Genomic DNA, 15,013 nt, shown 5'->3' on the forward strand with positions numbered 1-15,013 from the left:
ATACAGTAAGAACCAGTTTAGGATAATCAGTTGAGCTTGTAATGTGGCTCATTTATGCTTGCTCAAAGCAACATACATTCATATGAAAGAACCTGTTCCCTGCAACAAAAGGAATATGTTCAAAACTTGCATCTTCTTTGAATTATCCAGAAGCATGGAGAGCCTATTAGAGCCAATTAGAATTCTTCATAGAATCCCTACAGTGTGAAAGAGGCCATTTGGCCCATCAAGTCTGTACCGACTACAATCCCACCCAGGCCCTATTCCTGCAACCCCATATATTTACCCTGCTAATCCTGCTGACACTAGGGTCATTTAGGATGGCCAATCAACCTAACGTTCCCATCTTTGGACTGTGGGAGGAAACCGGAGCACCCGGAAGAAACCCACGCAGACACGGGGAAAATGTGAAAACTCCACACAGACTGTAACCTGAGGCCGGATCCCTGGCGCTGTGAGGCAGCAATGCTAACCACTGTGCCACCATGCCATTCCCTGTTGCTTTCTCCATGGCAGCACCTCAGCCAATCAGGGTTGTCTCGCCAACCAATCAAACCCTTTTATTTTGTAGTACAAATTGTGATCTTTTAAAATTTGGCATTCTTGTGTTTGTCCTGATGAGTACGAGACTAAAAGCTTTGGCAACATGTCTCTGTTAAGCAGTAAAGTCGCACTTTTTCACCTGACCTGGCAACTTTTCTTTACTAATAAGTTGACCATATAAAAATGGGCTCTTACGTTTTGCTACTATTTATTGATATCAATTTATGAGCAGGAAGAATAATCAGACCAGAGCTGACATGTGTGAATAGACTATTAAGAAAGATATTTTTACAAGTCCAAAGATGTATGGGTTGGGTTGATTGGCCATATTAAATTGACACTAGTATCAGGGAGATTAGTGGGTCAATGAGGGTTATGGAAATAGGGCCTGGGTGGGATTGTGGTCACTACAGACTTGATGTGCTGAAGAGCCTCCTTCTATACTGTAGAAATTCTATGATTCCACAATCAACAATGCACTTTTTAAAAAGTGAAGTTGCAGTTGTAATTTGGGAAAAAATAGCTGCAATTTATGGACAATGTGGTCCCACAAACAATAGTTTGGTAAATGATTAATTAATTTGTTTCGATGGTTCTAGTTGAGGGAAACTTGTATCTCAACACCGAGAAAATGCTTAATGTTATGAAAAAAAATGCAAGATGGCAGAACGTAGTTCAGTCGCTATGAGTAATTTTTAATAATTAGCTAATAATTGGTCCAAAGATGTGCAGTTTAGGTTGATTGGCCATGCTCAATTGCCCCTTGGGGCGGAATTTTCCAGCCGCGCTTGCTCCAAGACTGGAAAGTCCCACCCAAGGTCATCGGACCTTTGTATGGTCTGTGTCCCCTCTGCTATGATTCCTGTGGTGAGCAGGACGGGAAAGTTTCAGCCTCAAGTGTCAGGGATAGGGCCTGGGTGGGATTGTTGTCAGTGTAAGCTCGATGGGCCGAATGGCCTCCTTCTGCATTGTAGGGATTCTATGATCCCTTGAGTGATTCTGAATGTTATGCGTAAAACTGATCGCTAGCTTTTAAATCTGATGGGTATGAGTCATTAGCATCCTTGGACCCATGTATGTACACACCAGATGTTGTGAGATCATCAGACTGTGATAAATGACAAAAATAATGAACAAAAAATAAATTCTGAACAAACAGGCTACACTACAATTTTTATTTGACTATTTTGGTGATTAAATAGCAAATAAACCAACATTATTGACTTTATGTAAATTGGCTGTTTTTATGGCTTTGTCAGTAATAGGAAGGCGCATAAATATCCCGTGTTCAATATTCCTCACAATATCATACATATATAAAAATAACAGGCAATATTTATGGCATCCTCACTTCAAAGAAAGATTGTTCAATATAAAATACCTTTTATGCCTCCCACAGACAGGGTAATGCAAAGATCTGAAGTGTTTCCTTCAGGTAATGAATATTTGATGCAAGAGAGAGTGGAGGCAGCAGTTTGCCACACAAGGCAATAAACTGTGAAACGCAACCTTCTATATTGTCCACAATTCTTCCAAACTTTTCTTTCTATATTTGATGTGTAACAAAATTGGTAGAGATTGTGGAGAGGAAATTAGTTTTGGCTCAATTCTGGGTCCATATTAGAACATAGAACATAGAACATAGAACATTACAGCGCAGAACAGGCCCTTCGGCCCACGATGTTGCACCGACCAGTTAAAAAAAAAAACAAACTGTGACCCTCCAACCTAAACCTATTTCTTTTCGTCCATGAACCTATCTACGGATCTCTTAAACGCCCCCAAACTAGGCGCATTTACTACTGATGCTGGCAGGGCATTCCAATCCCTCACCACCCTCTGGGTAAAGAACCTACCCCTGACATCGGTTCTATAACTACCCCCCCTCAATTTAAAGCCATGCCCCCTCGTGCTGGATTTCTCCATCAGAGGAAAAAGGCTATCACTATCCACCCTATCTAAACCTCTAATCATCTTATATGTTTCAATAAGATCCCCTCTTAGCCGCCGCCTTTCCAGCGAAAACAATCCCAAATCCCTCAGCCTCTCCTCATAGGATCTCCCCTCCATACCAGGCAACATCCTGGTAAACCTCCTCTGCACCCTCTCCAAAGCCTCCACATCCTTCCTGTAATGTGGGGACCAGAACTGCACACAGTACTCCAAGTGCGGCCGCACCAGAGTTGTGTACAGTTGCAACATAACGCTACGACTCCTAAATTCAATCCCCCTACCAATAAACGCCAAGACACCATATGCCTTCTTAACAACCTTATCTACTTGATTCCCAACTTTCAGGGATCTATGCACACATACACCTAGATCCCTCTGCTCCTCCACACTATTCAAAGTCCTCCCGTTAGCCCTATACTCAACACATCTGTTATTCCTACCAAAGTGAATTACCTCACACTTCTCCACATTAAACTCCATCCGCCACCTCTCGGCCCAACTTTGCAACCTGTCTAAGTCTTCCTGCAAACTACGACACCCTTCCTCACTGTCTACCACACCACCGACTTTGGTGTCATCAGCAAATTTGCTAATCCACCCAACTATACCCTCATCCAGATCATTAATAAATATTACAAACAGCAGTGGCCCCAAAACAGATCCCTGAGGTACACCACTTGTAACCGCACTCCATGATGAATATTTACTATCAACCACCACCCTCTGTTTCCTATCCGCTAGCCAATTCCTGATCCAATTTCCTAGATCACCCCCAATCCCATACATCTGCATTTTCTGCAGAAGCCTACCATGGTGAACCTTATCAAACGCCTTACTAAAATCCATATATACCACGTCCACTGCCTTGCCCCCATCCACCTCCTTGGTCACTTTCTCAAAAAACTCAATAAGGTTAGTAAGGCACGACCTACCTGCCACAAAACCATGCTGACTATCACCTATCAATTCATTACTCTCCAAATAACTATAAATCCTATCCCTTATAATTTTTTCCAACATCTTGCCGACAACAGAAGTGAGACTCACCGGTCTATAATTCCCGGGGAAGTCTCTGTTCCCCTTCTTAAACAATGGGACAACATTCGCTAACCTCCAATCTTCTGGTACTATACCAGAGGCCAACGACGACCTGAAGATCAGAGCCAGAGGCTCTGCAATCATTTCTCTTGCCTCCCAGAGAATCCTTGGATAAATCCCATCCGGACCAGGGGATTTATCTATTTTCAGACCCTCCAGAATATCCTGCACATCCTCCTTATCAACTGTAATACTGTCTATTCTACTCCCTTGCAACCCAGTGTCCTCCTCAGCTATATTCATGTCCCCTTGCGTGAACACCGAAGAGAAATATTGGTTCAATGCTTCACCAATCTCCTCCGGTTCCACACATAACTTCCCTCTGCCATCTATAACTGGCCCTAAACTTGCCCTAACCAACCTTCTGTTCTTGACATACCTATAGAACGCCTTAGGATTCTCTTTAACCCTATCCGCCAAAGTCTTCTCATGTCCCCTTTTAGCCCTTCTAAGCTCGCTCTTCAACTCCCTCTTAGCCAATCTAAAGCTTTCTAGTGCACTACCCGAGTGCTCACGTCTCATCCGAACATAAGCCTCCTTTTTCTTTTTAACCAACAAAGAAACTTTTTTGGTGCACCACGGTTCCCTAGCCCTACCAATTCCTCCTTGCCTGACAGGGACATACCTATCACAGACTCGCAGTAGCTGCTCCTTGAAAAAACTCCACATGTCGGACGTTCCCAGTCCCTGTAATCTCCTAGTCCAACCTATGTTTCCTAATTCTCTCCTAATAGCCTCATAATTACCCTTCCCCCAGCTAAAACCACTGGCCCGAGGTTCATGCCTATCCCTTTCCATCACTAAGGTGAACGTAACCGAATTGTGGTCACTATCACCAAAATGCACACCAACTTCCAAGTCTAGCACCTGGTCTGGCTCATTTCCCAGCACCAGATCCAATATAGCCTCACCTCTAGTTGGCCTGTCTACATACTGAGTCAAAAAACCTTCCTGCACGCTTTGAACAAAAACTGACCCCTCTAACGAGCTAGAGCTATAACAATTCCAGTCAATATTAGTCAAGTTAAAATCCCCCATAACAATTGCCCTATTACTTTCACTCCTAAGCAGGATTGACTCCGCAATCCTTTCCTCAACCTCTCTAGAACTTTTAGGAGGTCTATAAAAGACTCCCAACAGGGTGACCTCTCCTCTCCTATTTCTAATCTCCGCCCATACTACCTCAACAGATAAGTCCTCATCAAACCTCCTCTCTGACACTGTGATACAATCTCTGACCAATAATGCTACCCCTCCCCCTCTTCTACCTCCTTCCCTACTTCGACTAAAACATTTGAACCCCGGGACCTGCAGCATCCATTCCTGCCCCTGCTCTATCCATGTCTCTGAAATAGCCACAACATCGAAGTCCCAGGTACTGATCCACGCTGCAAGTTCACCCACTTTATTGCGAATACTCCTGGCATTGAAGTATACACATTTCAAACCCTGCTCCACCCCACCTCTGCAATGCCGTGGAGCAGGTGGGGTGGCGCCTCAACTGAGAGAATCATTGAATCCCTCAGTGCAGAAAGAGGCCATTCGGCCCATTGAGTCTGCACCGACCACAATCCCACCCAAGCCCTATTCCCCTCATATTTATCCTGCTAATCCCCCTGACAGGGTTAATTTGGCATAGCCAATCAACCTAACCCACACATCTTTGGTCTGTGGGAGAAACCGGAGGAGACACGGGGAGAACGTGCAAACTCCACAAAGACACTGACCTGAGGCTGGAATTGGACCCGGGTCCCTGTGGGGCAGCAATGTTAACCACTGTGCCACCGTGCCTAGGCTGGATGTTGGCCCAGAGTTGGCCCTCAGGCTAATCAACATTTTCTCCATGAGCTGCAGGTAGGTGCCTGTCATAGTTCGCCAGCAGTGGCCTACAGGTTTTTATAGAGGGAGATGGTGTGACAATGTGGAGAGGGGGAGATGGAGTTGTAATCGGAATACTGTGGTGTTGGGAGAGCATGCCTGCTCTTCCAGACTCCACTGGAACATCTTTTCAAACTTGCCCAAAGCTTACCTTTTCACAGCAATTGCTCAGTTAGGCCTTTGCGCCAAGGCAAAGAAAGATTGGGGTGGCACAGTGGTTAGCACCGCTGCCTCTCAGCGCCAGGGACCCGGGTTTAATTCTGACCTTGGGTGACTGTCTGTATGGAGTTTGCACATTCTCCCCATGTCTGCCTGAGTTTCCTCCCACAGTCCAAAGATCATAGAATCCCTACAGTGCAGGAGGCCATTCAGCCCAGTGAGTCTGCATCGACAACAATCCCATCTAGGCCCTATCCCCATAACTCAACATATTTACCTCATTAATCCCTCTAACCTACGCATCCTGGGACACTAAGGGGCAATTTAGCATGGCAAATGCACCTAACCCGCACATCGTTGGGACTGTGGGAGGAAACCGGTGCACCCGGAGGAAACCCATGCAGACACGGAGAATGTGCAAACTCCACACACACAGTGACCCAAGACAGGAATCGAACACAGGTCCCTGGAGCTCTGAGGCAGCAGTGCTAACCACTGTGCTACTGTGAAAAGACCATAAAACCATAAGACATAGGAGCAGAATTAGGCCACTTGGCCCATCAGGTCTGCTCTGCCATTCAATCATGGCTGATATTTTTCTTATCTCCATTCTCCTGCCGTTTCCCCATTACCCCTGATCCCCTTATTAATCAAGAACCTATCTATCTCTATCTTAAAGACAGTGATGTGTAGGTTAGGTGGATTGATCATGGTAAACTGTCCCTTTGTGTTAGGGTGATTAACAGGGTAAATAAATGGGGTTGCAGGGAAAGGGTCTGGGTGGGGATTGTTGTTGGTGCAGGCTCGATGGGCTGAATGGCCTCCTTCTGCATTGTAGGGCTTCTGAGTCTAGCTCAGCTACTAATCAAATCCAACTTGAGGGGGCCTAAAACAGACATTAGGCCACTCATATACATACGTAAGGAGCCTAATGTCAGGTACTTGTGACCACCCAGGATTCTTGCAAGACCGCTTTTAGAAAAATGGCAGTGCCCAAGATCTGGCGCAGGGTGTGTCTCAAGTTTGGACCCTTTTGCATCCATTTTCCATGCAAGAAAATTGAAGTAAGGACTAATTTCTATCCTTGTGCTTTTGACTGGGCTACAGAATTCCTCCAGTTGTTTGTTGCCTGTCAACAATTTGCCAGTGGAATTTGTATTCACTAAATAGGGATGGAGAAAGAAACCTAGCATAAAGTAACATTTCGTCTGATCAAGACAGCTCAAACACTTAGAACCATAGAAAAATTACAACACAGGAGGCGGCTATTTGGCCCGTCTTGTCCATGGCAGCCCAAGGACACCCAGGTACCATTTCTAATCCCACTTCCTTGCATCCGGTCCATAGCTCTGTAGTTTACAGCACTTAAGGTGCAGATCCGGTACTGTTTAAAAAGAGTTTTGAGTCTCTGCCTCCACCACCACCTTGGGCAGTGAATTCCAGACACCCACTACCCTTTGTGTAAAAAAAAAAGTTCTTTCTCATGTTCCCTCTACACCGACTGCCACTTATCTTAAATCTATATCCCCGGTCTAGAATTTGCCACCAATTTTATCCTGTCTACGCTATCTCTTCCTTTCATAATTTTGTATCAAGTCACCCCTCAGCCTTTTGTTGCAAGGAAAATAACCTATCCAATCTCTCCAAGGATCACGTCAAAGTCACACCTTAGTCAACTGGACAGCAATTCTTCTTCCATCAGGCCAATAAATTGCTTTTGTGTATATTTAATGTAAAGACATTTCTAAAGGCTTTTCACAAATTGACAAAAGCATAAGGGGGGAGTGATGGCCAAGTGGTATTATTGCTAGTCTATTAATCCAGAAACTCAGTTAATATTCTGGGGACCTGGTAGATGGTGGAATTCGAATTCAATGAAAAATAATCTCGAATTAAGAATCTACTGATGACCATGAAACCAGTGTCGATTGTCAGAAAAACCCATCTGGTTCACTAATGTCCTTTTGGGAAGGAAATCTGCCATCCTTTCCTGGTCTGGCCTCCAGAGCCACAGCAATGTGGTTGACTCTCAACTGTCCTCAGGCAACAAGGGATGGGCAATAAATACTGGCCAGCCAGCAACGCTCATGTCTCACAAATGAATAAAAAAAAAAAGGCATCAAGCCAGGAAAGGCGGTATGGGGAAGAAAACTGAAAGCATGGTTCCAGACGGGTGGCACAGTGGTTTGCACAGCTGCCTCAGAGCGCCAGGGTTCAATTCCCGGCTTGGGTCACTGTGTGGAGTTTGCACATTCTCCCCGTGTCTGTGTGGGTTTCCTCCGGATGCTCCGGTTTCCTCCGGATGCTCCGGTTTCCTCCATCAGTCCAAAGATGTGTGGATTAGGTGGGTTGGTCATGCTAAATTGCCCCTTAGTGTCAGCGGGGACTAGCTAGGGTAAATACATGGGGTTATGCGGATAGAGTCTGGGTGGGATTGTGGTTGGTGCAGACATGATGGGCTGAATGGCCTCCTACTGCACTGTAGGATTTTATGATTCTATTGAAATCAACACTGGGGAGGTTTAAACGCGGAGAGCCGAACAGGAAAAGTTCCAGCTTTTTCATGCAAAAGTGATTATCAATATCCATTGATTAATAAAATGATTTTGATTTCTAGCAAAACAATTGCAACATAATTTTGTACTTAATGGCTAAATACTTCACAGCAGTTGACTCTGTGTCTGTTTCAACGCCCTAATAATTTAGGTAGATCGGAGGGATAGAGAAGTGTTGACACTGGAGAAATATGAGTACAGACATTTATGATGCATGATGGTGATATCGATTGGAAACCATCTGATTTATAAAATGAGTGATACTGATTCAGTCTCCTGTTGTACATCTCCCCTGATTTTCATTCCCATTGCAATTAAAATTACCTCAAAACACCAGCTTTTCAAGTGTGAAATATGTCATGGAAAAGCAATGTTTTAAACCAAGATGAGTGGCAGGTCTGATGGATAAAGAATGGAAGATTCTAACATGCTGTGCTATGGACTGATCACGATGATGGACTATAGCCGCAATGAACAATTTAAATTTGAAACTAAATCTTCACTGGGGCATAACTTTGTCTCAGATAACTAATTAGCAGCTGATATTACGTTCAATATGATGCTTTTCTCCATTGAAACTTGAAGCACGATCAGACCTTTCACGACCTGGGTTGGTAGCTCACTATTGCCTGTTACATGCTGCTAGAGAGGAACTTGGCCTTCATTGTCATTTTGCAGCTCCATCCTCATGTTCCATTTATCCCAAATTAGAAACCACCTTCTCTTCAATCCAATGAGGTTTGTTAAAAATATGCTCATGCATTATATAATCAGAAATGACTGTTAGATGATTTAATAAGATGAACATTGCCCTTTGATGTCTGTTGTTGTTTATGTATGTGGGGCGTAGCCCATTTGAGGATGGGTCAGGTGACTTGCCCGGGAAATGGCCAGTGGAGGGCTGGAGTGAGGAGTACGGTTCATCAACAAACCCTATTGTTCCTGTGGCTTGCTTTCTGTGTGACTTTTTTGGAGCTACCCCACCACCACTCCAGTAATCTCAGACTTAATAGTTATGATCTTACGTATATGCTTGAAATTGCAAATTGCAGAATTAAAAATACTGAAATTTACACAATCGGCACATCTTCCAATTCTGCCAATGGCCAAGCCCATGGGTTCCTGCTATGTTCTGGAGTGTTACATCAAAAGGACAAAGTTTGATTATTTATTTCATTTAAATAATAATACCTACCCAAGGTCCAAGAGTTTCCGCCTTGCCTTTTTATCAAGGCCTATAGTAGGACTTGCTGGCTCTGCTGGACTTGTTTCTTTGCTCTCCTCTGAACCTACAATTACACAAATGCATGCAAAATGATCAAACATTAGGATACTATAACTACGTCCAGAGTCAGTCACTTACCAAGCCCTTTCCCACTACTGCCAATGGTTTTATTGGCCAGGATTCTCCAATCTTGTTTGCCCCGCTACAGCTGCCAGTGGGAACAGAGGATTTGGCGCTCAGTCAAAACTCCATTCACTGCAGCGGGACCGGAGAATCCCAGCCACAGGCACAGTGGGAGAATTCAGGCAGTGATTTGCTTCCAGAACTATTAATACCTAACAAGGAAAATAACAGTGCATGATTGCTTTATTGCTTCGCTTTCAGTGAATCCCATACATTCCAGAGTTAATTAGATGAGACAATCGGATAAATTTTACAATGGTTTTTCTAGGTGGGAAGAGTGGACGAAAGCAGAAATAAAAAGTAAAATGAAAGCAGGAACACCGCGGGGAAATGTCCTCCCTCCCCCCCACAGAAATGGGAACCCTCTCCCCCAGGGAAACCCCCTCAGGAACACAAGGCCCCCTACTCGGGGAACTGCCTCCCAATGGATACTGGCCCTTGGCACTTCCCGTGGGGGAGAATCCTAACATGGAGTGGGAATCATATATTGTGGAATTCCTCCAAATGTATTTAAGTGAATGCCAATGGTGTTCCCAACAAGAACCCCATTGCATGGTGGGCAGGGACAATCTTGGCATGAAAGCCGTTTGGGGACTCCCATTGGATTCCCTGCCCCTTCAGCTTCCCGACCCACCGAAAACGGGGTGAAAAATCCCACCCCCAAATATATAAAAATATGCTGCGCCTTAGCTGGTCTGTACAGTTCCCTGTTTCTGGCGTTTTATATTCTCAATCATCAATGATATACTGCGATGTTTTTAATTTAACAATGGTGTGCGATTGCTAAATTAATCAGTTGTTTTTCACTCTCGGGACCGGAATGCTGAATTCAGAAGCAATTTGAATGGTGCTGTTTTACTGTAACTCTTCAATTGACTGACTGAAATTTCAAAGCTTTTACTCATAGAACACAGGGAAATGATTATTATTTCATCTTCTGAGCTGAGGTACGGTTCAGTTTTATCAAACAGACCCATCAATCAATCCAGAAAGTGCTGGAAGGTAAACAAAAACTTGACTTTACATGGGTGAGGATTGAGGCTACATGCACATCCGTATGAACATTCAACTGTGGCCGCAGGTCTGAACTACCCAGGGATGAGTCAAGTTTAGTTTGTTATCAGAAGTAGGCTTACACTGACACTGCAATGAAGTCATTGTGAAAATCTCCCAGTCGCCACACTCTGGCACCTGTTCGGGTACACTGAGGGAGAATTTAGCACGGCCAATGCATCTAACCAGCACGTCTTTCGGACTGTGGGAGGAAACTGAAGCACCCGGAGGAAACCCACGCAGACACGGGGAGAACGTGTGGACTCCACACGGACAGTGTCCCAAACCGGGATAGAACCCGGGTCCATGGCACTGCGAGGCAGCAGTGCTAACCACTGTAACACCATGTGGCTGGTCAACTGAGACATGTTCATGGCCAAAGGAAGACATGCCATGCTCTTGTATCTACTCTTTAATTTGAAATTGCTTAGGTAGAGTAGGTGGATGCCAACTTTGATGGTTGTTCAAACTAGAAGCTGGTGAAATTGTGCAGCAGTAATATGGTGACGAGAGATTGTTTCTGGGCGCTATAACTAATGTCCCAGAGCAATAAAAGTTTATAGTGTGTACTTTTGTAATCTTTGTCACTGATGTGGTCCAGATTGCACTTTTTGTAATGTCCCATGATATAAATAGATGTATAATGTGCTCCTCGTGCCCCCTCCCCCCAACCCTTCCAGGTGTGTTTTACAGAGGCGCTCTGCCTCATGGCAAACTCTCTGCATTTAAATAGTATACTGTGTTTGTATTCTTAGAATCCCGACATAGGATCCCCACATTGCAGAACGAAGCCATTCGGCCCATCTAGTCTGCACCTACACTCAGCCAGAGCATCTCACCAAGGCCCTATCCCTGCAACCCCATGTATTTACCCCATTAATCGCCCTAATCTACATATCTCGGGACACTAAGAGGCAATTTAGCATGGCAAATTCACCTAACCTGCACATCTTTGGACTGTGGGAGGAAACCGGAGCACCCGGAGGAAACCCACACAGACACGGGGAGAACATGCAGACTCCGCACAGACAGTGACCCAAGGCTGGAATTGAACCCGGATCCCTGGCACTGTGAGGCAGCAGTGCCAACCACTGCGCCACCCTTTTCTTTTCCTGCCTAAGTGGACAAGTTCACATTTTTCCACATTATAATCCATCTGCCAATTTTTTGCCCACTCATTTAACCTGTCTGTATCCCTTCGGACTCATGGCCTCCCCTTGACAACTTACTTTCCTACCTATCTTGGTGTCATTGGCAAATTTAGCGACCGTACATCCGTTCCTCTCATCCAAGTAATTGATATAACGTGGGAAAGGGAATGCAGCTCACTATTTAACCTTAGGGAGATTACAGCCGCCACAGCTTCTGTCTTGACCCAGCGTCTACTGACATGTACTTTCCAACAGGCTTCACGGGATAGCGTCAAGGAGCCGGAATCCTGGCTGTTTAGCTCTCTTCCTGCCTGATAGCTGTGGTGCCCTGTTACTATCACAGCTGAGATCAGCTACCTCACACAAGCTGAAGCTAGCAGCTGAGCATTCCTCATCCACATGGCTCAATGCTCGGGCAGTGGCCTTTTGAGCTGTGCCATAGGGGAGCTCTGATTTCTATTAGCTTAATGCAAATAACATCTCACATAATTGCTTGTGAAGGTAACATTTACTTTTCATTTATTATTTTTCCCAGTCGCTTTTGATTACATCCAAGGCAGATAAACTCCACAATTGCACAGCTGACAAATCACTGCAAATTACTCTTGTGACACTAGAAACTCTCTCCCCTTGCCCCCCGAGGCAGCACGGTAGCACAGTGGTTAGCACTGCTGCCTCACAGCACCAGGGTCCTGGGTTCAATTCCTGGCTTGGGTCATTGTCTGCTGGAGTCTGCACGTTCATCCCATGTCTGCGTGGGTTTCCTCCGAAAGACATGCTGGTTAGGTGCATTGGCTATGCTAAATTCTCCCTCAGTGTACCCGAACAGGCGCCGGAGTGCGGCGATTAGGGGATTTTCATAGTAACTTCACTGCAGTGTTAATGTAAGCCGACTTGTGACACTAATAAATAAACTAAAACTAATTTATTTTCTCCATTTTTAAAAAGTTTTCCATTGTCATTGAAATAGAATGAATACTTGGTTTTCCAATTCCAAATGCGAGGGGCAGACAGACACACACATAGAAACATAGAAACATAGAAACCCTACAGTGCAGAAGGAGGCCATTTGGCCCATCGAGTCTGCACCGACCACAATCCCACCCAGGCCCTACCCCCACATATTTACCCACTAATCCCTCTAACCTACGCATCCCACGACACTAAGGGGCAATTTTTAACCTGGCCAATCAACCTAACCTGCACATCTTTGGACTGTGGGAGGAAACCGGAGCACCCGGAGGAAACCCACGCAGACACGAGGAGAATGTGCAAACTCCACACAGACAGTGACCCAAGCTGGGAATCGAACCCGGGACCCTGGAGCTGTGAAGCAGCAGTGCTAACCACTGTGCTACCGTGCCACAGGGCAGGATTTTCCAAATGAGAGGAAACCCCAATGGCAGGATTTAAATTGGGCCAAGTGGGTGGCAAGATACCTTTGAGGATCTCTCTGTCTACAGCCAGTGAGTGCCCAGCGGGTGGGGGCGCTGACCAATAGCAGGTGGTGGGCAGGAGGAAGTTCTGGCATGCCAAAGGAAAGCACCATATTTAATGGGCAGTCAGCGGTCTTCACATATGCTTATAACAAGGGCACAATTTGAATGAACTTCATTAGAAACTGAGTATAATGTAAGCAGCCAGTAAACAAAAATCATTGCCCCTGTCGAGTATGTCAAATCTTTATTACTAAAGTGAAAATGAATGATCTTATTGCAATAATGAGGATTGTTTCATTGTGACTCTACTGTTGGGGAGTCCCCAGGCTTGGGTGGAAGGTTAGATTAACACTCCATCCAGTTTCACCTTTCATTGACCTCAGTAAAATTGGACCTGGTACAAAACCACCATTGATCCTGTCAGTTTTCCAGCAAATGGATAGGTTAGGTTAAAATTGCCCCCCTGCGCTTGCCAACATTTACATATGTAATTCTAAGGGCTTTGTGTCAGTGTTTGAACTTTGCATCTTTCCACAAGGCCACTCTTAAGTAATTGCTAGGATACATGCAAGAACAGATCAGGACAACTTTCTTGACCTGCTACAGCCACTGCCAGGCATTCACAGCAATGTTGCTAAGGGAGAGAACTCGAGCTTAAAGTTTATTTATTAGTGTCACAAGTAGGATTACATTAACACTAATGAAGTTACTGTGAAAGTCCCCTAGTCGCCACACTCCGGCGCCTTTTTGGGTACACTGAGGGAGAATTTAGCATGGCCAATACATCTAACCAACAAGTCTTTCCGACTGTGGGAGGAAACCGGAGCATCCGGAGGAAACCCACGCAGACACGGGGAGAATGTGCAGACTCCGCATAGACAGTGACCCAAGCTGGGAATCGAACCCAGGTCCCTGTGCTGTGAGGCAGCAGTGCTAACCACTGTGCCACCGTGCCTCGAGGATATAGATGTGCTTCCACTCTTGTCCATAGTCCTGCACGCTGGTACCACTTGTATAATTTAAACCATTAACTTTGGGGGTGATTCGCTGGCCTCACCCATGCAGGCACAAATCGTGATGGCCAGAAATGCTGCGAGAACCACTTTTCCTTTTGTGGAGACCAGTAGTGATTCCTGCCGGCTTTCCGTTGCACTGGTAGGTGGATGAATCCCGGAAACTGGGTGAATACAACTAAAACCTGAAATGGGATATTTAAATAGCGATTTAAATCTGGTTCACGCCCACTGTCATTGGTTGGGGGTGATGCAAATCCCAAAAGCAGAAAGAGGATGTTTATAAACACTGCAATTAGGAACAATGGAGTCGGGGGGGGGGGGTTACTTCAGAGGCTTTCTTCCATGACAGGAAAATAAACAAAGTTGGGACACGCTGTGTAAAAACCATTAAGCTGTCAATCAAAGGCTAGTTAAAGGTACTGGATCATGAAATTGAATGAAAACAAAGGTTTGTTTTTGATTTCAAAGGACCTCTAAGTTTGGGAATGGATTTCAATGGACTTCAAAGGTTGGCAATAGGTTTCAGCTTTCCAGGAAGGCTCAGAGACTTGAAAAAACGCAGTATTAAAGGAATAGGGCCTATGAGCAGCTGTTGGGAATGAAATCCTACCCCCCCCCCCCCCGGCCTCCAGTGAAAGTTACTTATCCTGTGAGGCAGAAAATTTCTAAGGGGCCTTCTGACACCTGCAGCTTCTTAGAGAGAGAAAGGGAAATTCCTCCTGCAGAATGAAGTACTGCTGTGATTTGGAAGCCGTCCAGT

At 45.1% G+C, this 15,013-nt stretch overlaps 1 protein-coding gene across 1 annotated transcript in view; it reads right to left on the reverse strand.

Annotated features, from left to right (window-relative positions):
- samd14 (sterile alpha motif domain containing 14) overlaps positions 1 to 15,013 on the reverse strand; it is a 185,060-nt gene that overhangs the window by 74,455 nt on the left and 95,592 nt on the right. The window contains exon 4 of the mRNA XM_078223904.1: positions 9,382 to 9,475. Within this exon, the coding sequence (XP_078080030.1) occupies positions 9,382 to 9,475 (94 nt within the window). The remainder of the gene's footprint in view (positions 1 to 9,381; positions 9,476 to 15,013) is intronic.

Source organism: Mustelus asterias, chromosome 11 (genome assembly GCF_964213995.1).
Source record: "Mustelus asterias chromosome 11, sMusAst1.hap1.1, whole genome shotgun sequence".
Lineage (NCBI taxonomy): Eukaryota > Metazoa > Chordata > Chondrichthyes > Carcharhiniformes > Triakidae > Mustelus > Mustelus asterias.